At 41.0% G+C, this 27,520-nt stretch overlaps 1 protein-coding gene across 4 annotated transcripts in view; it reads right to left on the reverse strand.

Annotated features, from left to right (window-relative positions):
* MOBP (myelin-associated oligodendrocyte basic protein) overlaps positions 1–27,520 on the reverse strand; it is a 206,098-nt gene that overhangs the window by 83,515 nt on the left and 95,063 nt on the right. For all 4 annotated transcript variants that reach the window (XM_040696044.1, XM_015281726.3, XM_015281727.3 and 1 more), the window contains exon 3: positions 25,753–25,974. In XM_040696044.1, the coding sequence (XP_040551978.1) occupies positions 25,753–25,974 (222 nt within the window). The remainder of the gene's footprint in view (positions 1–25,752; positions 25,975–27,520) is intronic.

Raw genomic sequence — 27,520 nt, forward strand, 5'->3', positions numbered from 1 at the left:
CCTAACTATCTTTATTCCTATCCATCCTACAGCAAAAATAAATACTCAAGATTCTGAAGCTGCTGTGGCTACCAAGGCAAAACACAGAAGGGAGAATTATCCTCCCAGTACCTATGCCTAAGTATATGCAGTGTAATGATGCTTTAGCTCACTTTAGAAGTTGTGATTCCTTCTACACTAGTGGGATAACATATCATTGCTCCATCGTCACAACACAGATGCTGTGATGTATCTGGGAAGACTTCACGTTGATGCCTATAAATCCCATGTTATGACTGCAGCAGCAGAAAACGGTGTTTAGTATTAATGCTGCTTTCCTGGAATACATTTAAAAGGCATTAAGAGAGAACATCTCTAGGAGCTCTCCAGAATCTTTGTCAAAACACTGTCAAGACAAAAAAACATATGTAATGCTGAAGGAAGCGTGTCCTATCTCAGTTGCAAAGAATACCATGGATCATCAAAGCAGGCTGTTACATCCATCAACAATTCTCCTTGCATTAGGGAACTCTTGATGTATCTATCTGGCTAAGGAAGCTACTGCTGTGGTTGCGTTCACTCCCCTGTGTGGCCACAGCACAGTGCACTGCTTGGGATTTCAGCACTGCCAGTAAACATTCAGTATACATTTGTGTTTGCTTACAAATTTAAGAAGTAAAATGATTTTCTTCATGTATGCTTCCCAGCTGCCAAAATTCTTTTTAAAGTCTGCATTTTGGGGTAAAGCTATTTCAAAATATCTTTGAAAATCATTATAAATGTAATGATAAACCAAAACATGCTTAAGGAAAACAAAGCTCCCCCTAGCTAATCCACATCAATGCTGTGCAGAGATAAATGTGTCGGCTTCAAAAAACCGAAACTTAAAATTGTTGTGATGCTCTCAGCATCTCAGCCTCCAAAACTGAAAGTCCTGTGATTAAATCATACACTAACGCTATGAACTGAAAGAGCTGCACTGCAAGGACAGTGATGCACAACGCAAGGAATCAAGTCATCTCGTTTTAATATCATGCAAGAGAAAGATAAGGGTATCATTAGAACAAATGATAAGAAATAAAGCAATAAGCAGATTTACCTGGAGTAGTTACCGTGATCTGTTCCTGCTCTGTTTCATGCTCCTTTCAGGATAATCACCCCTAAAGTATATTTCCCGCTTCGCACTAATATTATTCACAACATGCGTGTTCTTCATCATTAAGTGAAGAACTGCAAGGTTTTCAGATGGAAGGCAGAGAGGGGGGGGGACAAAAATCCCCCCATTACCAGTCCTGGCCACTAAACTCTCCTGATGCAGGTGGATGGGTGGATTCTGCTGAAGAGAAGGCGCAGTGCATGCAGCTCCTTTCAGCAGCGCTCCTCTCCCCAGCAAACGCAGCTCACTCGCGGTGGAACAGCCTGCAGTAGAATAACAAGAGAATTTCTCAAGTGCTAGTGAAAGAGAAGGAGGGGGTGTGAGGGAAAGCAAGGAAAGAAAACGCTCGAGAAGCTGCTTCCCTCCACCGCTCAGGCACGCTGCATGTCCCTCTTCCACAGGGGTCTTCTGAGGATAGACACACAAAAGATCCCAAGGTTCTGAGATACTGTGTGAGAGCTAATGCAGACAGCTAGCTAAAACAACCACGGTTAGGAAATGCAAAATATTAAGTTTCCAATAGCAACATCAACACCTCTTTGCTGTAGCTCTTGTAACGTGATGCATATTTTGAGACAAACAGCAATATTGTGAGATAACAGCCTTGGCCTGAAATCTAGCTGTAAAGTCAATCTTGCTCTACCACCCCTCCCCTAAGGCTCATTTGCCACTTCTTTTCTTGTCTGAATTTACAGGTGCCATTTTCCCACTGTACTTTCTCTCCTCTGACGCTGAACAAACAACCAAGAAGTTAACCCTCGCGGGTGCTTTAGGACAGCTCTGTTGACAGCTGGATGATAACTAAGTGACCGTACAGATGCAAAACTATTTTGCATGGATAAACAGCCAACAAAATCTTCACAGCACATCTACTAAAAACATGAGATTCATGCAAGACTCTTCCAGACATCACATAACTGGAGTACAAGAGCCCTGCTGAGCCCCAGGCTTTGTGCACAAGAGTTGTTCTTTTGGCTTCCCCTTCTGCGTCTTCCCTCCGGCCCCATGTGACACATTCTATTATAATACTTGCCCATCCTGTATAAGGATTTGGTGAAATCATTACACTCCTATCAAGCTTTGGAAGAAGAACATGACCCAGCCCGTTTGGGAGCAGCATGCGTTGCTGCTAGCCAAGGAACAAGGTAGGGACCCAGCATGAGAGTATCCTCCACTGCAGAAGGTGGGTGTTCCCCATCACCAAAATGGCATGGACAGTGGGTGGCAGCAGTTTATCACTTCTCTCCTACATTATGTAATTAGCACTGTCAATCTCTGCCTCTCAAAATAATCAAAGTTTAAGAAACAGGACAAACTCAGCTGTTTTTATGTATTGTCTCAATACACTAGCCTTTAAAATTCAGAGGTCTTTTCAGAAAAGGGAGACCTCAGATTACCACCACTGAGGAAACCGAAACTTTAAGAGAAATCACAACAAAATTTGTAATAAATTCATGACTGCCAGCAACCTCGCACAGCATGCAAAGAATTCCCTTAACAACATCAAGTTGTTGTCACTAAACACAAACTGTTGATGACTTAACAGAAAGGAACACATGCTAGACTGAGAGTCCAGCTGTGATGCTTCTGGATGGGAAAGGGGAAGGGATTTATATTTGATGGGAGAGGGAGGCATGGTTTGTCAGTCCAAATGGCAGAGCGCTATCTATCAGTGCCTGCTCTGTCGAGAACTGTGTCAAAAAGGCAAATGCAATTGCTGAAAGACTTTCCAAACAAAGAGCATTCCCTCAGGGCTGACTGCAGAGATCTCAACAAGTCAGAAATAGAAAAATCATTAACTCATAGCACTTACATGGCACTTACCTTTCCAGCAGCTGGTTAATGGTGTGCACCCTGGTTTGCTTTTACATGCAAATCAGTACATAGCTCCAACCAACACACAACAAGGAAGACACTGTATATTATTTCTCTTACCTTACGCAGATCTCAGTCTCCAACAAAATACAAGTTCTTTTTGCTATTCCAGTCTCCAAATGTAAATGTCTCTCCTGAAACCTGGCATACGTCACATACTCCTGTGTGTGGCATCAATGTCACAGAGTAGAAACAACACCTATATGAGTCCTGATACAAGCACTGGAAACAGGGTGTGTCTGACACATCAAAAAGGGAAGAGCTTTGTAGTTATATCTCCCTGTTGCATGTTAGTAACATGAGGGCCATGAAAGTCCAACCCTTCGTGAATATTAGGCTGCTCAGATCTCTGTAGTAGAGACAAGCATTAAAACCAATGTGAATCACTATTGTTACAGTACAGGAGACCTTGAGCCCTCAGATGAAACCCAGAGAACTGTACAGACAAGATGAGTTCGTTGCCTAGAGGAGCTAATCATCTAAATGAAAAAGAAAGACAAAGAGTTGGAGGGAGAGCAGCAGCGCGGGGTGGTGAAAGCGATTAGCCCAAGGCCAGCCAGCCAGCCAGCCAGAGAACCGAAAATAGAGGCTGACCCTTGATTGTCAGCCCATTGTCCTCTCTACTTACTGAAACTCCCGGGGCAGACATGACATTAAAAGGGTATTTCTGTTTTGCTGTTGTCATTTTTAAAAATAAAGCATGATGGTAATGTCTCTGTACTAAGCTGCCGTAATCAAAGCCGCATAGGCACATTTAAAAACAAAAACACCAAGAACTTCTGCTCAAAGAAGAAAGCAAGGGCCCTGGGTGCAAGGCCTGTAAAGCACGTCCCGATTACCAACTACATCCACTAAGGACAAGGGTGACTGCAGTTTTGAAGGCTTTCAGCATCAATGAATTTTCCAGAGCAAACCCTGGACAAGAAGTCCAACCAATGAATGCAGCTAAAGGCAGATGCTATGAGGAATCCAGAAAGCATCTGCCCTTACACAGGGGAGATTTAGGATGGCAGAAGCACGGGAGAGATTTAGGATGGTGGGCGTGTTTGTAAGAATTCTCAGCCTGGCAGGATAAATGCTCTTGTGTAGAACTTGGTGCTGCCAAACCTGGACTATTTTAAGTGACTGACCAAGAACCTGGTTTCGTCCATACACCACTCCAAGCAACAAGGTTAAATGTTACTTTTGGAACATAAGATGTGGTGAAGATTTCCACAAGTCCAGCACTGCTGTTTCTAAGGGTTACACCAGCATTACTTCAGGCATCACAGACACAAAACAGGACTTCCAGCAGTGTATACCAAAAGCAGGTTTTCAATAACCCCTAAGATGTGACATTGCACTTCTGTAGGAGAAACAGCCATATGTGCTGTCCTCATGGAATAGGAGGCAAAATTACATTACCTGTGTTCAAGACAAGCACGATTCATTCTGACTACATCAACATTTTACTCCATCCTTTTCATTACAAGATCATATAGAAAATCTTCAAGTATCTTTTTTTAAGCACACATCTCCTTGGAATTGTATGCAAAATCTTAGTCCTCCAGACTGGAAGACAGCAGATATTACTCCAGTCTTCAAGAATGGCAAAAAGGTAGACTCAGGGAACTACAACCTTTCCTCAATCCCTGTGAAGGTGACAGAAAAATCTGAAAAGCATTTCTAAATACATGGAAGACAATAATGTGACCAGGAGTAGTCACCATAGTCAAGCATGATTTCTGATTTGTAAATCCAAAGGCCTTCTGCAATGAACTGACTAGCTTAGTGGATTAGAGGAGAGGAGTAGGCGTTATTTACCTTGACTTTGGTCAAGCCTTGACAGAGCCTGCAATAACATTGTCACAGTCAATTTGACAAAGTACAGGTTAGAGCACAGTGAGATGGATTACAAACTGGTTGAACAGCTGGTCCCAGAGGGTTGTGATCAGCAGGCACAAAGCCCAGTTGGATGCCAGTCATTGGTGGTGTACCCCAGGGACCTCAACAGTCTGAAGAACTGGGCAGAGAGGAACCCCATGGGGCAATATGCTCCAGCTGACCCTGCTTGAGCAGGGGGACAAGAAGACCTCAGGAGATCCCTTCCAATCTCAGTGATTCCGTGATGCGCCAGAGCTTCAGCTGGTCAGTACTAAAACAGCACAGATTGCTTGCAATGACCAAATTACAGAGCGTGTGAGCGGAAATACCTCATCATGGCTTCTTGGTGTGCCTTCTCTCCTGTCGCCACCACCAGACTGCACCAAATTAATGAATGTAATGCTAGTCTTAAGATTCAAATGTGACAACTAATTCACTCCTTATTAAGCAATGATAATTCACTCCCAGGTCTTGTGTCCTTCACACAGTTGTTGTGATATTCCTGTACCTCAAACCTTTTGGTATGTGAACTGTACTTTCTTACCTTATTCCACTGACAATCACAAGCATTTAACTGTGACTATTATAAAAAGCAGAGGGTATTACTGCCCTTACATACAAAGCAGAGGGTATTACTGGCCCCTCACTGCAAGAAAGACATCGAGGCCCTGGAGCGTGTTCAGAGGAGGGCAACAAAGCTGGTGAGGGGTCTGGAGCACAGGCCTTATGAAGAGCGGCTGAAGGAGCTGGGATTGTTCAGTCTAGAGAAGAGGAGGCTCAGGAGAGACGTTATTGCTCTCTAAAACTACCTGAAGGGATGTTGTAGTGAGCTGGGGGTCAGCCTCTTCTCTTATGTAACCAGTGATAGGACTAGAGGGAATGGCTTCAAGCTGCGCCAGGGAAGATTCAGGCTGGACATTAGGAAATACTACTTCTCTGAAAGGGTGGTCAGGCACTGCAATGGGCAGTGGTGGGAGGTGGACCCTGGAGGTGTTCAAGGACTGTCTGGATGTTGTGTTGAGGGACATGGTTTCGTAAGAACTATTGGTGATGGGTGAATGGTTGGACTGGGTGATCCTGTGGGTCTTTTCCAACCTTGGTGATTCTATGATTCTATAATTATTTTATCAAACAATCACATATTGCAGAAAAAAAGAGAGTGAAACAAACTAATTTTTAAAGAAATTGCAATCTACTACCGCTAGCAGTAAGGCACACCCTTAGTTTTATAAACTGAAATGTGTCAGTACAGTAATTTAAGTAAATAAGGAAAATAACAAGTATTCTGTTTATTAGTGTTGAAATCAGTAAATTTCTTAAGCAGTAAGTGGACAGTTTTCAACACATTATTTAATACAGATCCTTAGCACTTGCTCTCCTCTTGGTAAAGATAAGGAGACCTGTTTTTCTGAAGTGTTAAAAATTTCATTATTCCTAGACTGACTTAATTTATAAACTAGCAGTTCCAAGTGCCTCCGATATGGAATTCTCTCTATCTACTTCTGGTATACTTAAATATAAAATATATTTGAAGGCAAATGAGAGAAAAAAAAAATCATAATACCATATATCCACATTTGCAAACCTCTCAGGGAATAAAGTCCTATTCAATAATACAAGGAAACACAAAAGAATGTCAGAAGTTCAATTATACAAAATAATTACGCGTAGAATAGACTGTCATTTCTTAAACAAAATAAGCTGCTGATAAAGGCTTTTCAGAACCGTGAGCATAGGCTGTTCTTTATTTTGTGGAAGGGCTGTGTCTTTCCATATATTCAAGTAATACCAATTAGTTCATGTGTGCTATTAGAAAACAATAATAGAATAACTAGCACGGATTGCAACTTCTTTCATGAGAATCCTCCTCTCATTTAAATCAGCAAGAGGATTAAACACTTGCTTCATTAGAAAAAATAATTTTCCTATCTGTGTAGCTCTCCACTTCATACCTGATTTTTTAATACAAGTTCCATAACTACACTTTACTTTTTAAAATTAAAGACATTAGGATTCCTCAATGTATGCGAGGGACTTGGTAAGGTTTCAGAGAAATTAGTTCTATTAAGTAAAAAGCAGTACTCATACAATTACTGTGTTTCTGAAACATAGTTTTAAAAGAGCAATCTCTGTGGTTTGACAGAGGGGAGCAGGGATGTGGGACTTTCTATTAATGTGGCAACCCAGAGAATTCTGAATGATCATTTCTTGTTTGGGTATTATTTCTTTAAGACTGACCTCCAGAAGCCAAACCCCAAGTTTCATCCCTGAACTTTGACACAGATACTGTTCTATCTGTAGGTGAACTCTTTTGATCAATATTACAGTATATGATTACAAAGATGATCACAGTTGCATACTCTTCTACTTGAAGTAAAGCACACATATCCCCCACCTGAAAGGTTTCTTTTTTTTTCCCCAGGAACTTTACTATATTAAAAAATAATGCACTTGACTGACGCTACAATATTGACTTCTTTATGATGATGACAGTGTTGGTATGGGAACTGTCAGCTCCTAAAACCTGTGGCTATGGCAACACCAGCTTCCTGTTGTACTCCTCACAGCACAACAGCATTGCACAATACAACGTTGTCAAACTAGAGTTTAAAAAAAGCAAGCTTGGGAAAATTATGCTGTGTAATTCTCTGAAATCTTTTTTTTTTTTTAATAAATAATCTTAGTATGGTGGTAAAGTTTAAAAGAGGAGCATTTTCAAAACAGCTTAAGCTCATACTATGAGTCTGTAGCAAAGTAAGAAAACTGAAGTTGTTTCCCGTACTGTACGTTCTAAGATCCACCATGTAGTTAAACAGCACAGGGATTTTCATGCAGTATAATTCACATCCTGAAAATGTGCAGAATCCACAGTTTGCCACTTTCAGGCCAACACTGCTGTGTAGCCAAAGAAAGCAAGAGACTTACCAGAAGAAACAGTACTAAATGTTGGTCCTCCTATGGTAGAAAGCAGAGCAGCTACCATGGCTATGGTGAGTTGACTGCCAGAGCTAGCAAAGGAACAGACATACCTGTTTACACATAAATATACTTTTTCAGGATCTGCAGATACACAACGTTCTGACACTATGTCTCATTATTATTTAAAGTGCTCATATGTTGTACAGTTATTGCATCAAAATCACTCCCTTGGGCCTGGCAACCATATAAATACACATTTGATAGTAACTGTTTCACTAAGTACTGCTGACGTGAAGCTTCCATGTTTGCTCTCACCACTTATGAAAAGATTTTTTGAATGTGTGTATATGTGTATATATGTGTGTGTGTGTGTGTGTGTGTACACATACACGTTATTTATACACAGACTGTCCAGGGAGGTGGTGGAGTCACCATCCCTGGAAGTGTCCAAGAAATGTTTAGATTTGGTACTAAGGGACGTGGTTTAGTGGGGAAATATTGGAGGTAGGTGGATGGTTGGACTGAATGATCTTCGAGGTCTTTTCCAGCCTTGGTGATTCTATGACTCACTGGTCCATCAGGTCACCCACACCTATACCTATGAGTATGTTGCACCAGCGAGAAATCAGGTATGTTGTAAGCACAATCTAGACTACAAAATCTGCTCATTAAATGCTCACTAAAGCAAAGGCAGGAGCAGACCCTTAGTCATCCGCCAGTGACAGATCTCTCTGAAACTGACAAGCACCCCACTCACCTCTTGCACTGCCTCCCAAGGGACAACAGCCTACTGCTCCTTTAGTGCCAATGGCGGGCAGTGTTTGCTGAAAGATGCTGACTTGCTGAAGATGCACATAGGTCTCAGTCTAGTGGCACGTGGGAAAGACTGGCTGTTTCTGGCAGAAGAAATCCAGAAGCTGTGAATCCTATGCAGGAATGTAAGCTGTGTCTCCAGGGCAATTTTTGGCTTATTGACCACATTACTCTCAGCTTCTTGCAAATGAAACAAGTGTTTCACCTGCTAGATAACTTTTTTTATTCCCACAGCAAGGCAGATGTGCTGTAGATAAGAAATCTGATACAAAATCACATATGCAAGAAAAGTATAATAAACATGCATGAGCCATCACTGCACAGTTTCTTTAATTGCTGCTTTGCAAAACTTTTATGAGCTTACCACTACAACTTAAACATCCTTGAAACATCTGTGTGTGTCACTTAAACCATCCGATTTTCTTTAAACAATCCCAGGGATTTTCTTTTGGTAGTCTTCAAGCTTCTACACAATGCGTTAGGTATTTATATATTCGAAGAGTAAAAAAGAACCAGATCACCATTAATGCAAAGGAATAAAACTATCACATTAGCTGATAAAATGTAATATCAGTAAAAATATCCAAGACCACTACAGTCTATCTGAGCTGTATTTTTTTCTTTTTTCAAGGTAAAGCTAGAGAAGGGGAAAGAAGGAAAGTTGCACGTTACCATGAAAATGTTTGAGAGTGAAGACAAATGGAAGGGCTGTAGGAAAACTGTTCAAGTTTTAAATAGCAGGTATCCAAAATAAGGACAAAACAGTCTCCAGAAATCACTGAATTGTTAAGATTGAAAGAGACCTTCCTATTAGTCTACAGTCTACAGTCCAACCTACCATCTCTATGCTCACTGACCACGTCCCTCAGTGCCACATCCACACGGTTCTTGAACACCTCCATGGACGGTGACTGCACCACCTCCCTGGGCAGCTTGTGCCACTGCCTCACTGCTCTTTTGGAGAATAAGTTCTTCCTGATATCCAACCTGTATCTCCCTCAAAATGTAAGATTTTCTTCCCCAGTATGATCTAAACACCTGATTTTAATTTTTTTAATCATATCCTAACCTAGCTTTGCAGTTGAGAGTATGTAGCAGTCACCTCATGTTAAAAAACCATAAATTTGTGTCAACTATCCCGAACCCAACAAACTGAAAGGTCAACTTCCATCTCAAATAGATATAATTAAAATCAAGGTACATAACCGCAAGGCAGAATTACTCAAGCTACTAAAAGCAATAACCATCACATGCTGTAAGTGCACCCCTATGGTGAATGTAGAAGCCTTTCAACTTCCACATTAAATTTTAAATATTTTTCAAGATCCTTCTTCATTTCTACTCAGACTGCACTGTGACACAACACAAGTCACGACTCCACTGGAAGTACAACATGAATATGTCAAAACTGCACATATCAGAGATAGTTTAAATGCAAGTTCTCTTCAAGACAGGGCTTAGATTTAGCTCCTGTAAGAGATCAGTAAAGTCTATTTTAAAAGATGTCTGTCTGTCCCGTTGAACAGAAGAGTAGTGAAAGTCATCTTGGGAGAGGGAGGGGATTGGAAGTATCTGCAGCAGAGAAGGGTTACTTCTTAATTCCCCGTGGAGAAAGCAGCTTTCAGTTACAGAGAATGGTGGTAAAATGATGACCGAAGAGTAAATTTTCCAAGTATACCAACCGCAAAAGGTTTCAGAGATCGAGCGTAACAGCAAGTCTGAGCAACTTACCCTGTTCTGTCATTACTTGATATTATAGACAGAAACGATTTATAAATTTGATTAAATTCAAATTAATCAAGATACATATAACATTTTCAGAATGTTTACTTCAACCTCCTAAACATATTTGTTAATCCTACGGGTAATAGGAACTATCCCTCTTGTGAAGTATGCCTCTTATGAAGCCCTGCATCCAATATTAAATTCATTTTAACTTCAATTATGGAAGCACAAACAGTACTGGCATAATAACATCAAGTAACATTTTGCATATGATGTTAGTGAATATTTATTTACATAAACTAAAACAGGACCACATGATCCTATTACATATCTGCACTGCTGACGCTGAAAGGCAGATTGGGTTTCGCAGTGTTTTTCCATGACTTGACAGCACCACTGTGGATTTTTAAACATTCCAAATTAGCCTCTCTTGTGTCCCTCTGTAACAGGGCCAAACAGGTTGTAAATACACAGGAAAGCCATTTAGACACAGAGCTTCTACATGCAACAGAACTCATGGTATCAAAGGAAACACAGAACGTGCAAGGAATGTGGCAGAGGCTTTGGCTAAAACAGTTAAAGGGTTTGGAAGCATTTTGTAAGCCAACTTTCAGTGTAAACCTGATAACAGGAAGAACTGGTGAAGAATAACCCCAAATTGTGATAAAGATGTAACAGCAGAAAGCCAGGCAGCACTCCCTCATGGGAAGAGTTTGATATCGCTTTGAGAAAAATATTATTCTTTTGCAAAACTGCACTAACCGATGTAGCAATCTATTAAAACAAGCAAAAAGGTGGCACGGTACAGCTCCCTGGTCACAGAGCAAAACAAAGCTCATTCAAACCTCGGTGTCAGGTTTGAATTAATTTAGTTTAGATCCACAGCAACATCCCAGGATACTGCAGGTTTTTTAAATTATCAGGCATAAAAGCAGCATTCTCAACAGATATCAGCTGTAGGGATAACTGCAAAATCATTTTACTTGATAACAGCAGAACCATTTTGATTTCTGCAGGCTCTCCGAGGCAGTAACTGCTACACTTGCTCTGAGGGCAGTGTTCAGGCTGGAGATGAACCTGTAGAAACATCTGTGGACAATTATTTGGCAAGAATTAAAAGCAGAAGGGACCTGCAAGATTCCTGTCTGAGGGGAAATCTGTCTTCACCAGAAAGGCCGGTCAGCCAGCACTTTGCAAGCTGAGGCTCTGAAGATTTGCTGTACGGGCTTTGGTACCACAGAGCATTGGACTCCTTCTAGGAAGACAATGAGCTAGCAGAAGGCATTCGTTTTAAATGAGGAAATGGGAGGATTTTATGCTTGTCACATAAATACCGAATAGGAGAAAAAAATCTAAGCAACTGGCATGCTGCTTATGGGATTAGGAGAAATCACGGGGAAGCAATAATGCCATTTAGTACTTGGATCCCCATCCTAGCCCTCCTTGGTTTTGCTGCAGTCTTTGCTACTGCAGGGGAAAGACATTTTTGCTCAAGGAAACCTGCACAAAACCACAGCAGGAAAGTCAGGCTTTCCAGCTTGGCGTAATAGAAACTTCTTGCTATGGAGGAAATTGTCACTAACACAGAGTCCCAGATAAGAGCATTCTCATAAGAAGCTAATTCTTTCCCATCAGATACTGTCCTTTCCTGACAAAAATAAAGGTAACTGAATTTGGAAGGTGCTGTCTGTATTGCCTAGCAAGCAAATGCTCAAGCAGTGTTGCAGAATCATACTATCATAGAATCATGGAATGATCCAGATCTTACAAATGAAGGACATCATTCATTGTGCTATGTGCAGATTTTATCTTCCATAGGTTAAAGCAGTGAAATTTGTAACATATAGGTATTTCTACAGACCCTGCTAAATAGAAACAACTTCCAGAATCCCAATTCTCACTTATTCTAAGTCCTTACTTTTGCCCCCAGGCGCACCATCTTTGAAAATTTCTCCAGATGGTCCCCAGAGAAGGGTCAGGAGGTGCTATTTGTATTAAGATGCTCACAGCCGATTCCGTGAACAAGACTGACTGTGATTTAAGAGATCCCACTGCAGTGCACCAGGTTAACTGTGAAAAATCACATTAGAAGGAAACATGGCTTATATATCAGTTGCCGAATTTCAACCCAATCAGCTAGCATCAGATGCCAACCTTAAGCAGACTGTTAATTACGATGCATGACAATCCCAGTCCATGTGGTAACTGAGAGAAGCACTATTTTTAGATTTTGACTCACTATTAAAAAAAAATACTTCAACCATGAAATCTAGCATCTACAGACAGCTACTATGGAGGAAGTGTTTCCCTTCACTAAACACAAGGCTTTATTTTTATTTTTATTTTCTGATCGAGATCTCATTTCCCATCTGCTAGGTTATCAACTAAAGGAATCTGCCAGTAAGCTCTCCTCAGATTTCACTTGACAACCATTTAGACAGGGAAGGATGCTTCTCCTACATAGCCCTCTGAGGTTCAACAGCACTGCCTTGACCACAGCAAAAAACAGACTACTGCAGTAATGGCAGTAATGATTAACAGTTAAAAGTATATGACCTGATTGGCCTTGATGACAGAAATCCTAGAGCTGCTTCCCCTGCTTTCCCTTGTTATGGCACAGAGGAAAGCAAATTCTGAACTATCTTAATGCCTTTCTGATTCCAGATAAGCCCCTGTAGTTATCCAGTCCTCTAGCAAAAGAACAACTTAAACTCTCCTGCCACAATAAGACCTTTTTCAAACTCATATGGTAGAAAAGAACAGGCAGGCTGCAGAGCATGCGTGGGAAACACAGCAAGGCTAGCAGCGAGAAGTAGACTGGTGATACCCTGCTTCTGATAGATGAGATTCTGGGCTGATCTTTACAGAAGACTCAGGAGGAGAAAAGTTTTAAAATGTCTCACCTGGTTGGCCGGATGGTGCACCTGTGGTTCCTTACTAACACACCATAAAATTAGCACAGCCTTCCAAAGCCTTCATTTCCCATATGGTGCCTCTCACATCCTGTTTTTAATTGGACACTCCAGGTTGCCATGATCTCAAGTTAAAACAATAGTTATACAAAGGTTATATAAACACATATCATGGTAGGGATTATCATGGTAGGGATTATTATCTCTCTCATATTAGAGCAAAAAAGTAATGGTAGGGTAGCCTTCCCCACACCAGGCAGTGAACAAGGTATGAGTGGGAAGCAGGACTTGGGTCTGCTGCCTGCTGCCTCATCTGATGAATTCTGCCACCTCTAAAGGAATAAAACCAAAAACCAAAAACCCTCCACATACCATAAAATAACTATTTACTAGCTCTTCTATTTGTCTAACATATGAGACATGAGAAGATGTGAAAGAAACACTTTTCCTCTTTAGCATAAGTGTTCGTTTTCTACATTTATATATACACTAAAGCTGCATTTTGAATTTGAAGTTCTTCTGCCCTTCATAAACTATCCAAAGACATTTGAATTGCACAGAATCAGCATCAGCAATCATCCAGCAAAATGGAAGTGCCCAAATAATTCTGGAAGCCAGAATGATGCCTTTATAACCTAAATGAAAAGTGTGCAAATCTGAGACAGCTCACGAGATTCAGCACAATTCAGAAGCTTTGTCGATCAGATTGCATAAGTTCACTTTCTATTTTAAAAAGTAATTCTGTGAACTAACGCTTTTCAGCCTCAGTAATGCTGGGATAGCAACTTTCTTTGTGATACAGAAAGGGTACAAGGATGTACGATATACTTGCGTGCCTTTAAATGTGGAACAGTACATTTGAGCAGAACCTTTGCATGACAAGAATGGACAAAGACTATGTGGAGGCTGAAAGGCATACCCAAAGGCACCGAGCTATAGGAAGGAGAGTTTAGAAATGGTGCTGAGCTGCACTTGCATTCTGCTAACAGCCATCATCTGTACCTGAGATTTGAATAGATTGTGGAGGCAGTCCTTCACTGAGAAGCTCTACACTGAAACACAAATGAATTTATTCTCTATATTTCACCAGTAAAGAATGAGAGCACACAAAGCTCAATATAGCTGCCTTTAGACAGAGATGGTCTGAAGGAAGACTGGGAGCTGACTCTGGAATTCCAGAGCAGTAATTCCATACGATGACTCCTTAACATCGGTAAATGCATCTGAGTAACTGCAGCTATCAAACACTGCCAAACGTGGACCAAGCCCTCAAAAGTCTATATATATGCTCATTTAACATAATGCTCTGTATCCCTTTAAAAGTCAGAGGGTTTGAATAAAGCACTCCAAAGAGCCTGCAAGGCTGAAGTCATGGCTATCTCAGATCATACAGAACTTCTATCCTAAAATACTTTCCTGAACTTTTTTCACAGCCAAATTACTCTAGGAGTAATGCTGGAGCTTAGGCTGAGCACCTGAGTTCATTTGGTATCCATCAATTCTACTATCAAGAGTGAGTGACTGCTCAAAGTGAGTATGAGAAAAGCCCCTACAGTGAGGTTGGCAAAGTGCATAGCTCCCAGTTTACCTCTGTGTTTTTCCTCAGAGCCTTATTTGCAAAGAAGAACCGTGAAAAATGTTCAAGTGTTCATCTTCCAGGTATCTAGTTAGCCAAACAGTACAGAATATGCAAGGCCATCTTTGTGCCTTGGACTAATACAGACAGATCATGACAGACCAAGAATAGGGCCACAGTCACATCCCACTGTCAGCTTGTACCCATACTGGTGAGGTACAGACTGCACAAGTAGACTGGAACTGGCTGAACCCCAAGCTCAAATGTTACAAGCATAGGGGAGCTTGGAGAAGGCAGGCCAGCCTCTTCTCCTTGATGCACAGAGATGAACAAGAGGCAGAGGACACAGGAGAACACTGGAAATTATGATGGGATAGCTCCTAGCTATCCACAAACCAGGCGTGCTGCAAAGTCATAGCCAGCTTACTACCCGCAGTTCCAGTTTTGCTGGCACTAATGGCAGTAAGCATCGGAATACGGTAGAGTACGGCGCAGGAGGGGCAGGTATCTGTCAACCAATTTGCAAACTATATACTGGAAGAGTTGTTCAGGATCCTGAACATCACTCTCCGGTGTTACTAATCTTTTATGGAGATCTGTGCTGTTAATTGCAAGTTGGGAATTACAGTGACACGTTACGTGACTAATTTTTCAAACTATAATTGTACTATTCCCCTCAACCTCCTCCTTCTACTTATCCTGTCAATCTCCTTTCACTCTATTTTGTTACTGCTTCTCTTGTTCTTACCATGTTCTTCGCTAGCAAGTAGAAAACATCAGAAGTGGAAAATACGGCGCCTGAATGCACTACAAGGAATAGATTCAAAAACTCCTGCACAGGTTTGAAAACCAACCCCTTGCTATTCAAATTCTGCGTAAGACAGTTTGGAAAACTGGGGTTTCCCAAGAATATTCAGTCTCTAATCGTAATTTCCTTGACGAGAAACAAGAAAATCTATTGCCACACTGTGTTTAGGAGTTAACAGAAACAACTGTTGTGTATCTTTTCCAAGTGAGTGGTCTACTTTCTGTACTCCCAGAATCTGATTCAGAGGACTTCAAACTTCCTTACTTCCAATAGCTCTCTGATCCTAGAAGCAAAACACCAACAGGCATTTGGCACAGATCATGGAGCTTAAGACTTAAAGGACTGATTGCAATGCTGGTGGTTTTTTGTTGCAACAAAATTACTTCCCTCCAAAAGAAATGAATAGCTCAGGATTTCCGAAGTACAGGTACTAGAGATACCCAGAATACGATTCACAGTGGGCACTTCTTCATGGTACAGCACTCTACAATTCTTTTTCCCCTCAGGATAATTTCCAAAAACATTTTTGATCAGATACATGCGCTGCCATCTCAGAGAGATGCATGGATAACTGTGAATTTGCAGGATGGGGGAAACAAATCATAAATTCCCTCCTTGACTCTGATGCTAATTCACTTCTTGTCTTGCCAGAGACTGAAAGTGCTCCTGGGAATTACAGCTACCTGAGATACAGAGATCCTAGAAGTCCTCTATGTTAGGAATCACTGCAAACACATCAGTGAGACAGCTACAACTGTGACTACTCATGCATGCTTTCCCATGATCTCTTCTATCACACAAGCATTCATTCAAGCTTCTATGTTCCAACCTCCACCCGGTGTGTTGCCACACTGACCAGCCTGGAAAACACACAAAGTCAATTTGTCATCAGCCAGTTGAAGACTGTGTGAACCATGCCGCCTTCTTTATCCTGTTAACCTCCTGCACAACCTATGACATGTGATGGAACAGACTATTTTTTAATCAAACAAACACGCTCTTCCATTTACCACTAATTATCTCCTGGGAGCCTCATGAGAAGAGAAGGGAATCTCCCTTACTCTGAGGTGTGGAGAAGCACCCCTCAGCCTGCACATCAGTGGCAGAGGTGAGACCTAAAGAAGTCACTGAGGACATCCAACTTGCACATGTTGCCATGCGACATCACTCACCAAACTGCAACAAGCTTTACAGCCTATTAAATCTAAAATCAAAATGATAAGGGCAATCAGTACCACAGCTAGAGCAGCAAAAGCCATCCCTGTGTACCGTCCAAAGATTACTTCCCCGAAATGAAGCAAGATCCCCTGGTCACGGAACAGCCCCAAAGCAAGGGGACTAACAAACCAGCTCCACAAAGTCCCTATTTCCCATTTTATCAAAGAAATTCCTAAACACACCGGAAATCAAATACTGATCTGAAAATGAGCAGAAAGTTTTCTTTTGCTATGATCGTGCTGCTGATTCAAAAGAGCTTTAGCTTTATAAGGCTTTTATTTAGGCACTCTGTCAAAATCCAATCTTCATCTCTGAAGCTGTTTTTGCCAATAAATAAATAAATAAATAAATAAATAAATAAAGGTACAACAACTTGAAATGAATGAGGATGCAAACTCAAGGACAGCTTTAGGTCACAGATGGTCTTCCCCTACATTAAAATAATTTTATGTGTGGATACAAGAGAAACACAAGGGTGGCCCATTAGCTCACAAAGACTGAATGAATGAAGAAGACATTTGCCTGGAAGGCTACAGCAGAAGATGCAGATGTGATGTGGGGTAGAAAAGGGTAGGAAACATACTCCCTGAAGAGGCAGCTTTACAGGCATTAGCAGTTATTTCATCCTCCACAAGTATAGCGTCATATTAGGAAAGCAGCTGTGGTGGAAGATGCAAGAAGCATAATTAGCTCCACAGCCAGATGCCAATTCAGTGTCTGGTAAAAGATTTTACAGAAACCTGAGTACAGAAAATAAATGTTGCTACAAAAAGAGTACAGAAAAGGGATTTTGCTTATACATTTAGAAAACATTTCTTGTCTTTGGCAGAAAGACCAGGCAATTGCTTCTTCCACCTTTCTTTACCCGCAGGTCACAGAAGCACGATGATTTACTGAAATCTGTGAATGCCTGGTCTCACAGATTCTTACTGAAGACACTAAGCAGGGAGCACTTCAGTATCTGCTTCAAGTAAGAGATGTATGTGAAGAAGAAAAGCACGAGGGATTTGCTTTTTGTGTGGTTAAGCTTTTTCAAATAGCAAATTTAATTTTAACTTCTTTGGTGACAGAAGAACCTCTGAAGAGGATACCACTCCTGATTGCAAAGCGCATTAGCTAGAGGAAAGACACATTTATTATTGCCAGTGGCTGTAAGTCTGGAGGATTTCCGATTTCATCACCAAGAAAAGAAAACTGGTGCAAACCATAGCACTTGCAATGCTTTCTGAGGGTACGCACACACAACTGGGCAGCTGTTCACAGCTAGCAGGATAAATCTTCTGGAAGAAAAAAGCAGTGAGGAACCACAGAGGGTCTTGGATCTATAGAAAGGGGAATAAAAATATTATCTGGCACAAAACAACCTGAATTACTTTAGGACTGTAGAAACAACCTTCATATATAGCTCATAATAACAGAGGGGCTTACGATACCAATGTACATAATGTACATAACAGCTACACCGTGCTCCTAAGGTGGGAGAAGACTCTTTTTTCACTTCAGAGGACTCCCTACTCGATGCCCTATTCTTTTAATTCACATTGGGCCTACAAAACATTACAAACCCAGCATCTCCATGGCCAGACTTTCCAAAAAAGAGCAAAGAGCCAGCACACAGAACCAGCAGAGCACAGGCCAGTCCTGACCTCACTCTTGCAAGTGGCAAAGTCAGTGGCAGACGGAGCAGGTCGCTGACTTCTGTGCTTTCCCAAAGCTTGATAGTTGCACAAATGCAGCAGGAGAAAACCCGAAGACTCAGCAATTGCATGCTCATGGAACTGCATATACGTCAAATAAGACAGCAATCTTTTATATCAGTCATTTAAAGATGCCTACTTGAAAGTCCACTCTATTCCATTTAAAGGTTCCTTAAAAGTGCCAGCCATAGCATGTTTTTAACTTGTTTCACGTGTTTTATGATGGAAAGAGGTAATAGGGCACAGTAAGACTTAACAACTGAAATGAGATTTTATTCCACCTTAAATAATAATTCAACTTAGTTGTCCTTTGACAGAGACCAGAAAAAGACTCTCTAGTTCAATGAAAAAGGAAGATGCTCTGTGTTGAGCCAGAAATGGAACATCTGATCTAGAAGTTAGAAAAACACAATTTAAACAAATGACATTCGTTGTTTGCTCCTTCTTTTTATTCTTTTAATTCAAAATAAACACCAGTAAATTCATCACTTGAACTTCACTACCTTCTTCCCAAGGGAGCTTTCACTGAAACTGGCTCAATGGTATTTAAAAAAAATAAGTTTAGAAGCTTTTTCAGGTTAACGTGCTTTGAAAAACATTTCCCAAACAACCTCTGGCTAAAAGGCATTTTAGAAACCCAACCTAGAGGGGAAAAAATACACGAATGAGAAACCAAACTCTGCTGGGCAAGGAAGAGCCCTGTGGTCCTAAAGAGGACAAGGAAAGGTTGATTTGGAGAGGTTTCTCAGATTCCCAAACTGCCTAGCTGTGGTGAGTGTATTATGCCTATCAGTCCCAACTGCTGCCTCATCAACTGCTGTAGCAGAGGGATTGTCCAACACAACACACCTGAAGAATCACACTTAAAATAAAGAATCCTGGGTATTTTTAATTAGCTTTCCACTGGTCAACTTCATTGAAAGTTCCTGGCTGTTGTAAAACTGAAAGGCTAAATAAGGTCAATCTGCAATTCACACGCTGCTTATTATGCAGAAAAAATAGTTCCATCCCTCTTTACTCGCCCCAGTTCAGCACTCCCGACCTTTTTGCACACTAATTACATAATACTCATTTGTGCCATGGAAAACCTTCAGTACCGTGTATGACTTGCTGAAGGTAGGTGTGGCCAAACACAGGCAAACTTGTACGTATCAGCATTGAAAATAAAGCTGCAATATTCTGCCTTGATGCCACCCCCTACAAGAATCCAAGCTCTTGCTTTTCTCTGCTACTGGGACGCACGAAGCCAAGGTTTTACCTAAGCTGACTGTAGGAAAACTTTGATAACGAGCTCATTAATAATACCCAGCACTTCACAGCCGTGGAATTTAACATTTCAACCACTGACCTCCAAGAACTCAGCATCATTAAATCCATTCTGCACATGAGGAAGCTTGAGGAATGAGAACAGCTAAAACTGGAACACGGATCTCCTAAAACAGCTTAGTCCTCTGGGCACTCAGCTGCACACTCACTCCCCAGGCTACTCAAAGCTAGGAAAGACCACCAAATTAACACTGCTATTCAGCTGTTTTAATAAACCTCTCTTCTATTCTCCTGACCGATTCTGTTTTTACTTTTTTTTCAGGCTGAGTGCAGCACTGCAGTTGGCTGTGTTATGCAAGTACAGCTTTATTCTGTCTAGCAGAACTGAAATTGTTCACTGTGTGTACTTTAGAAATAATTAAGGCAGATCAGAATAGAAAAAAAAAAACAAACAGCAGAGATCAACCTGGCAAAGCAACCAGTTTGCACATCCCTCCCCCTCCCTTTTCTTCCCCAGCTATGGAGCAACTGAATAGACCAAAGACTGTTCCTGGCTCTTGTGCAAAACACAAGCTATTGCCCTTGCTCTTCATGGATGCTGTAAGCAGAAGTAGTTGGCATCTGTGATCCTCTTGTGATGCTTCCACAAGCTTCCAGAGAGACTATCAATTCATGGTAAGCAGAAGGAGCCAAAGAGATAGGTTATAAACCAGATATAATGACGGGAGAAGGAGGAGGAAGAAAACTGCAGTAGAGCAGCAGGCATTTTTAGAATGAATTGCATCCATTTCTACAAGTACCCGCAGCTGAGGAAAACAACTTTCACTCCAACTTGCTTAAAATTAGTAAATCCCTTATGTGGGATATGATGGGGATCATTTCAGGGCATAAAAACAAACAAACAAAACAACAACCAACCAAAAAAACCCACCAAAATCAGAAACAAAAACATCACTTGTTCTGCTTTTCCACACACCAAGCCAACATCCCCATGCAGTTCTATCTCAGAATGAAAAATTAACATTTACTGGTACCACAGGAAATGTATGTACCACATACACGACCAAGTCGCAGCTTCCAAATTCTGTATCTCAATTGTCAGACAGGGACCTCACGCAGGTCCCTAAGACCCAACTCACATATAGGTACACACAAAGCTGCAGCTGAAGCCCAATATCTAAAACGAACTTCAGCTTCCTTTCAGCAGATGGCTCAGCCTGCTTGAGCACAAAACAAGTTTAGCTAAGCGGCCTTATACTTTAATTAGCTCTCTACAACTAAGCCATGAAACCAACTGTTTTGTTACAGCTAAATGTATCAACAAATATAAAGTTCAATTATTAACTAGAACTACTATGTTTTTTTCAAGTACCATCCCAAGGCTTTGCCAAATTTTTGTGTCATCAGAAGCACTGCTCTGTTTTTATATTACGTAGTATTATTTCCAATGCACATCAGTCAGAGAAAAATGTATTGGATGCTGCAGGTAGACTTGACGTTAATTGTTCTTAATTCTCAGTGTAATGTATATTTTAAAAAGCTAATGCATATCTAATTAATCTAATTCATTTTCAAGTTCCAGTAAGACAATTAGATTTGCTACTGATGCTAATTGCTAGAGTCTGGTTACAAGCTAGCTCCAAAGAAACTGTTGTAAAGAACAGGCAAAAATAACTCTGGATTGAGACTCTATGAAGATAAATAATAGAAGCAGCCAAATTAGCTTAGCAAGTTGAGCCAATATTGGAAATGGGAAAAACAAAAAATCCAGTTATCTTATACGTTCAAATAAATCTGTCTTGCAAGCAACCATAGCGACAATTTTTGGGACCCATTTTGAGCTGCTCAGACTACTGCTTTTAATATATGAAGTCTGAGTTTATGCAGCATCAATGCATTTTTCATAAGTCAGCATCATTAAAGACAAAAGGAGTATTTGGGTCTCTGTGTGTTACTCGTTGTCATTAGCAAAGGATCACAAACAGCAAAGCAGCTTCCAGGGAGCAGAATAGCAATGCTCTGCAAACCAGGCAATGCCCCTCAGCTCAAAGCCCAGTTCAAAGAGGCCACCAGGTGATGGACTCTCATCATCTGAGTAAGGATTCTGAGAGCAAGCAAGAGAATCACACAATAAATGGGTGAAAAGGTATGAAAGTATTAGGTGCACACATTCCCACTCACTGTAAAGATGGGGATTTTCTAATACATAAATGGTGAGACCAGAAGAAGGGAACCTAGAATGCTGGGGTCATGAAAAAGCTGAGGTGAACAGCCCATAAATGTCTGTGTACCTTTTTTCTGATGGAGCTGTAGGCACTCTCTCCTACAGCTTAGTAGTACAATGTGATTGGTTTAGAAAATCTGAAAAAACATGCATTTTAAGGGCTTACACTATTAGTAGTAGTAGTAGTGCAAGTGTTAAACTGTAGAGTATCCCAAGTGGGGTGCTCTGCAATACAACTCCTTTGATTTGGAAAAGAGAGACAAGGAGAGACCTCAACCTGAGGACATCAGGCAAACAGAAACCATGCCCTACTGCTAATAAACAAGGAAAGAAACCCTCCCTGTTTCGTACTAGGTGTTAATTCAAAGGGCAAAGTAGCTGCACCTGGAACCTAGCCAGAGGCACTTAAGAGGTACACATGGCTGCCCAACCAGGCCATCATGGTATGTCTAACTGGGAAACACTGCACAAAGCTTTGGAAGAAATGAAAACGCTCTGTACATAAAATGAAAAATTGATACTAATAATACAAAATTTTATCACAACATACTTAGAAATTAAAAAGACACACGTGAGAAAGAAAATAAACTAGAATGTTAATAAAGGCATTCAGAGGCAACTCTAAATACAAAAGACTTCAGCAGAAAGTGTAGCAGAAGTGGAAAACTGGAAAAGTGAAGGAGAGTTCTTCAGCTCCTCAGAAGGGCTGTACAGACTCTGCTAAAATGACATCTCTGAGTACTGAGATTCTAAACTGAGCTGAATCGTGTAATACTTAAAAGATTCACTATAAGAGGCAAAGTGCTTTAAAAGAGTACCAACGCCAACATTTTCTTTGGCTTATGGAGGAGTTTACTACCTTTGGAAGAAGCAAAGATTGAAACTTTTTGGCCTAATTTTTACAAGCATTTTTGTATGATTCAAACGCTAACCTGCATATTTGCTCTCTGCTGAATGTTTAATGTAGACCTCTGCTACAGAAGATGAAAATCAACTTCCACAGAACAGGTATCTCCGGTACGGTCATGCCTTGTCAGACTAACTCAACACAGCAGATTTTCCTCTGTGTTAAGATCATCTCTCTGCAGGAATCTACCAAGAAAATCCTTAGAGCCTGCAGAAGTCAATGGCACTCATTTAGAGGAAGATTACAGAGAAGACAATGGGCTAAAGATAAGGACAGAGCTCTCAGAAATGTTTTAAATTTGAACCCAAGTGATGCTTGTGCAACCTACTACTTGAATAAAAACAAAACCAATCCCCATGACTTAGGTCTGGTTCCCAAATCATACAGGAATTTTTCAGATTTTTTTTTTTGCACTTACTTATAGGCACAAGCCAGTTTCTAATTCACCTAACTAGAGTCCCAAGCTCTAGTGTATAACATTTACAGTACAATTTCTGCTAAGAATGCCTTTTGTACAGCAAAAAAAACTGATTCTGACATCAGAGAACTGGACAACAGGCTCGAAATACATGCTAGATACAAAAACATTTTGCTCCAGCACTACTGTAGAGCACAGCTGAAGAGCAGAAGTACATCACTGCATGAAGTCAGAACTTTAAGTGTTCATAGTTGTTCAGTTTGCTTTCTGCATAGCAGAGCATTACAAAATTAACTCCTGGATAATTCAAGAAAAATAAATAGGGAGGGGAAAAAAAAGAACAGTCTGAAAACAGTCCCCAGAGATGTTTCTAGCCCAATATCTATTCTACATTGTAGTCAGATGTGCAGAGAAGCAGCAGCTAAGCAGTGAACCACTTTTACTACTTGTGCTGTCTTATTAAAGGAAAAAATAATAGATGTAAACAGAGAACCTGGAGAGGAGCGGCAGGGCACAGTCCATGCTCCTCCAGACAGATAACTCACTGAAAAGGGTACAGTAAATGACAGCAGACTATGCTAATTCCCTGAGGTTCTTCCCTGAAAGAAATACCGAGGAATAGTTCAAAACAATCCCCTCCCTCAAACAAAACCAAACAACAAAAGCCAAACCAGGACAGCCCAGCCCCAGCTTCCTCTGCAGGGATGTGTTGCAAGTTGTACAGTGGTGCAACGGACACAAAATGATTAGCAGCAATGTTAATTTTTTCACAGAAAAATAACTCAAACTGAGCCTCAGGTCTCATAAATAAGGAAAATGTTCATAACCGCCTTACAAGTGAGTGAGTATGAGACAAAGAAGACTTTGAGGGTCAAAAATAGCATCCGTTTAATACAGTTGAGGAATTTTCTTCCAAAAGGAAATTCTTCTCAGACTCCAGACTTTCTCTCTCTCTTTTTTTTTTTTTTTTTTTTTTTTTGCTGAGACGATGGAAAACAATTTTAAATGCAATTCATCGTTATTCACAAACCTGGCTGCATGCTTTGCTGCCTGCATGGGTAAGCACAGCAGAAGCAGAGGAAAGAGGTGTTGTATGAAACAGTCGAACGAACAAAGCAGAAATGAGCACTGGCTCTGCAGCAATCCGTACTGCTGGAAAAAAGACTCCTGTCTTTCTTCTGTCTCCTCACCAGAGGTTGCGGAGTAGGTTTTCTTAGGCAAAAGGCAGAGCGGGAGCAGATGCCCTGAGGGAATACATCCCCCCTTTGGGTTCACAGGCTGGCCTTTGGAAACACAAATTCACTCACCTGGGAAGCCCATGATTTTAACACCCTGTGTCAAAGGGCGCACTCTTCTTTCAACAATATGATGTGAAAGCTTAACATTCAAGTAGGTGATGATGAGAAGCAAGTGGGAGTCCTTGGTAAACACAAGAATATTGTATAGCTCTGGAAAGTGACTCGACTCTTGCCTCTATTCTCTGTTCTCCAGCCATCTCTGTCACATTTGCTCAGTTATTTTAGTCACCAACGTTCAAAATTAAACTGTGAGGAATCAAGCTATTTCATCTACCCCGGCCGAGTAGAATTTTGGAGTCAGTGTTATGTCACTGCAGCTGAAGCTCTTTTTGGTACCTGTGCTGCAATATCAGCAAGGACTCAACGATCCCTCTGGATCCTCTCCAGATCAGGATATTCTGTGATTCTATGACTCTGTGACTATCACAGTCATGCTCCAGGGAGCAGTCCCTCTGTTGCTGTTATATGTTTGCTTGGATTAGCTTTGGTTTCGTGATACTGACTTTAAATGTGTTGGCTATGTTAGCCTCAAAAGGGTGAAAAAGCAAATCACTGACACCACCTGCAAACACAAGCCTGGTAGCATTTTCTTAACAAACATTAAGAATTATAACAAGTTGCCCTGCTGTTTTGTACTTTTATTTGCCAAAGCGAGCTCAAAGCATCTCTTCCAACAAGCCAGCAGTAGGAAAAGCACCCCAAAACACATTCACAGCTGGATGATCTGGTCACCAATACTTTTCCTTTCCCTCCCCGTCTATCAGTGATTTGTTGAAAAACAATTAACTGCTCTCAGGTTACATTAGTCACTTAGACATTTAAGATCACAGCCCTGTACAAGCTGTGTCTAATTAGTGTGTGCTGATTCATCAGTCCACAGAAACAAGCCTGGGAAATGCAACAGGTAGCCAAACATTCTCAGAACAAATTAACCCCTAGAAAAACAGGCACATCACATCTCAGGGACAAATTAATCACTCCATAAACAGGTACTTCACGTCCCATCCCGACAGATTTAACTGCTTACAACAGACACAGGGAAAGTGTGGCTCAGGCCACAGCTGCTTTCCATAGCTTGTTGAACACCAGGTCTCCTACCTTGCCTGCTGGCAGACACTGCAAATCCAAGCCTTCTCCTTCTTCTGGTAAGAGCTGCAGCTCTTGCAGATGTTGTACTTGCAGTCTTGGCACTGTCTCTTGCTGTTGATAAGAAACGTGAAAGGTGAACAGCAGCGAATACAGCAGTGCTCGTTGAACTTCTGCTGCTTGGAAAGGATGCTGCACTTGTTACCCTCTTCATCCAACTTCTGCTTCATTTCACTGAAACAACAACAAAAAGGAACAAAAGCATTAATCTTGGCCTTTCTCCTCTTCCCTTATCCTCATGTTATAACTTGTGCAGGTGTAAATTAAATGTCAAAAATGCACATTTTAAAGCCAGAACTGCAAAGCAAGAGCTCCTATATTCTCTGACCCACACAAACTCTGAGCTGTGACTCAGAGCAAACCATCTTCATCCACTCAGCTCCAGCAGCAGAACCCTGTGCAAAGCCAGGCTACTGCTCCACATACTGCAGCTGTACAAAGGCCTAGTGGCACCTGAGAATACATGGCTGCTTTCGGAGCACTTTGTGAATCACAAATCAGTCCATGACAGTCAAAGGACTTGGTGTGCAGTAATAAAAAATGCTGCTGATCAATAGTTTTGACAACAGAAAGTGCTAGGTTTGCTTTGATCTACCTCATTATTTGTAATCGTTCAGTCAAGGAAGTTAATCACATACTTCTTTTAAGAGAGATTTGAGTGTTTTTCTATGCTAGGACCTACACTATGCCAACCACAATGTTTGTGAAAACATTTGCCAATCCCTTGAGTTGCCTGTATTCCAACAGAAGAGCTCATTTATGAAGAAGATAGACTTTATGTGCGCTATTCATTAATTTGTTATCTTCCATTTTACAGTGCTTTTATTTATTTATTTACTACAAATTAGGCAATCTATTCCACGATATGAATAATAAATAACAGTCAGAACAAACAGTTGTGCAATAGACAGTTATTGGCACCCGCAGCTGGTCTCTACATTAAGAGGGGAAAAAAAGGCAGCGTTAATGAAAATCATGGTAGAAAAAGCCTCGAACAACAGTGTATATATACATATATTCATTCTTTCTGTTTCTCATAGTTAGTGGTAGCTAATTTACTATTTCCAAATGCTGATTAGAAACACTTATAAGACTGAAGTAACATGAAAGTCTAAACAAAAACCCCGAACCTAAAGGTACCACAAGAGACAGACCAAGTTGCAGGAACACAGTCATGACATGGAGACTTGCATTTAAATTAACAAATAGCTTAAATAGCTGCTTTGGAGGAAAAAGAATACTCTTACTGAGTACTTATTCAGAAACTCAACCAAGATCATCCGTAAATGCCTTTAAGAGCCAAGACCAGAATGCTAAAAAGACTCACGGGACTGGGCTATACATCTTCTCATTTGCCATTTCTGCCTTAGGTTCATAACTCAAATACAAAGAGCTTATTTTATGAAAGTCTGACAGGTCTATTCCAAACTTCAAGTCTAAAAGGCAATTAAGGTAGTGTTCTAAAGCATGTAATTTCTGAACTTGAGCATACATCATACTTAAGTATTTTCTCAATACAAAACTTTTCACCCAGAGGGTGGTGACGCACTGGAACATGTTGCCCAAGGAAGTTGTGGATGCCCCATCCCTGGAGGCATTCAAGGCCAGGCTGGATGCGGCTCTGGGCAACCTGGTCTGGTGGTTGGCGACCCTGCACATAGCAGGGGGATTGAAACTCGATGATCATTGTGGTCCTTTTCAACCCAGGCCGTTCTGTGAT

This window comes from Gallus gallus, chromosome 2, assembly GCF_016699485.2.
Source record: "Gallus gallus isolate bGalGal1 chromosome 2, bGalGal1.mat.broiler.GRCg7b, whole genome shotgun sequence".
In the NCBI taxonomy this organism is placed as follows: domain Eukaryota; kingdom Metazoa; phylum Chordata; class Aves; order Galliformes; family Phasianidae; genus Gallus; species Gallus gallus.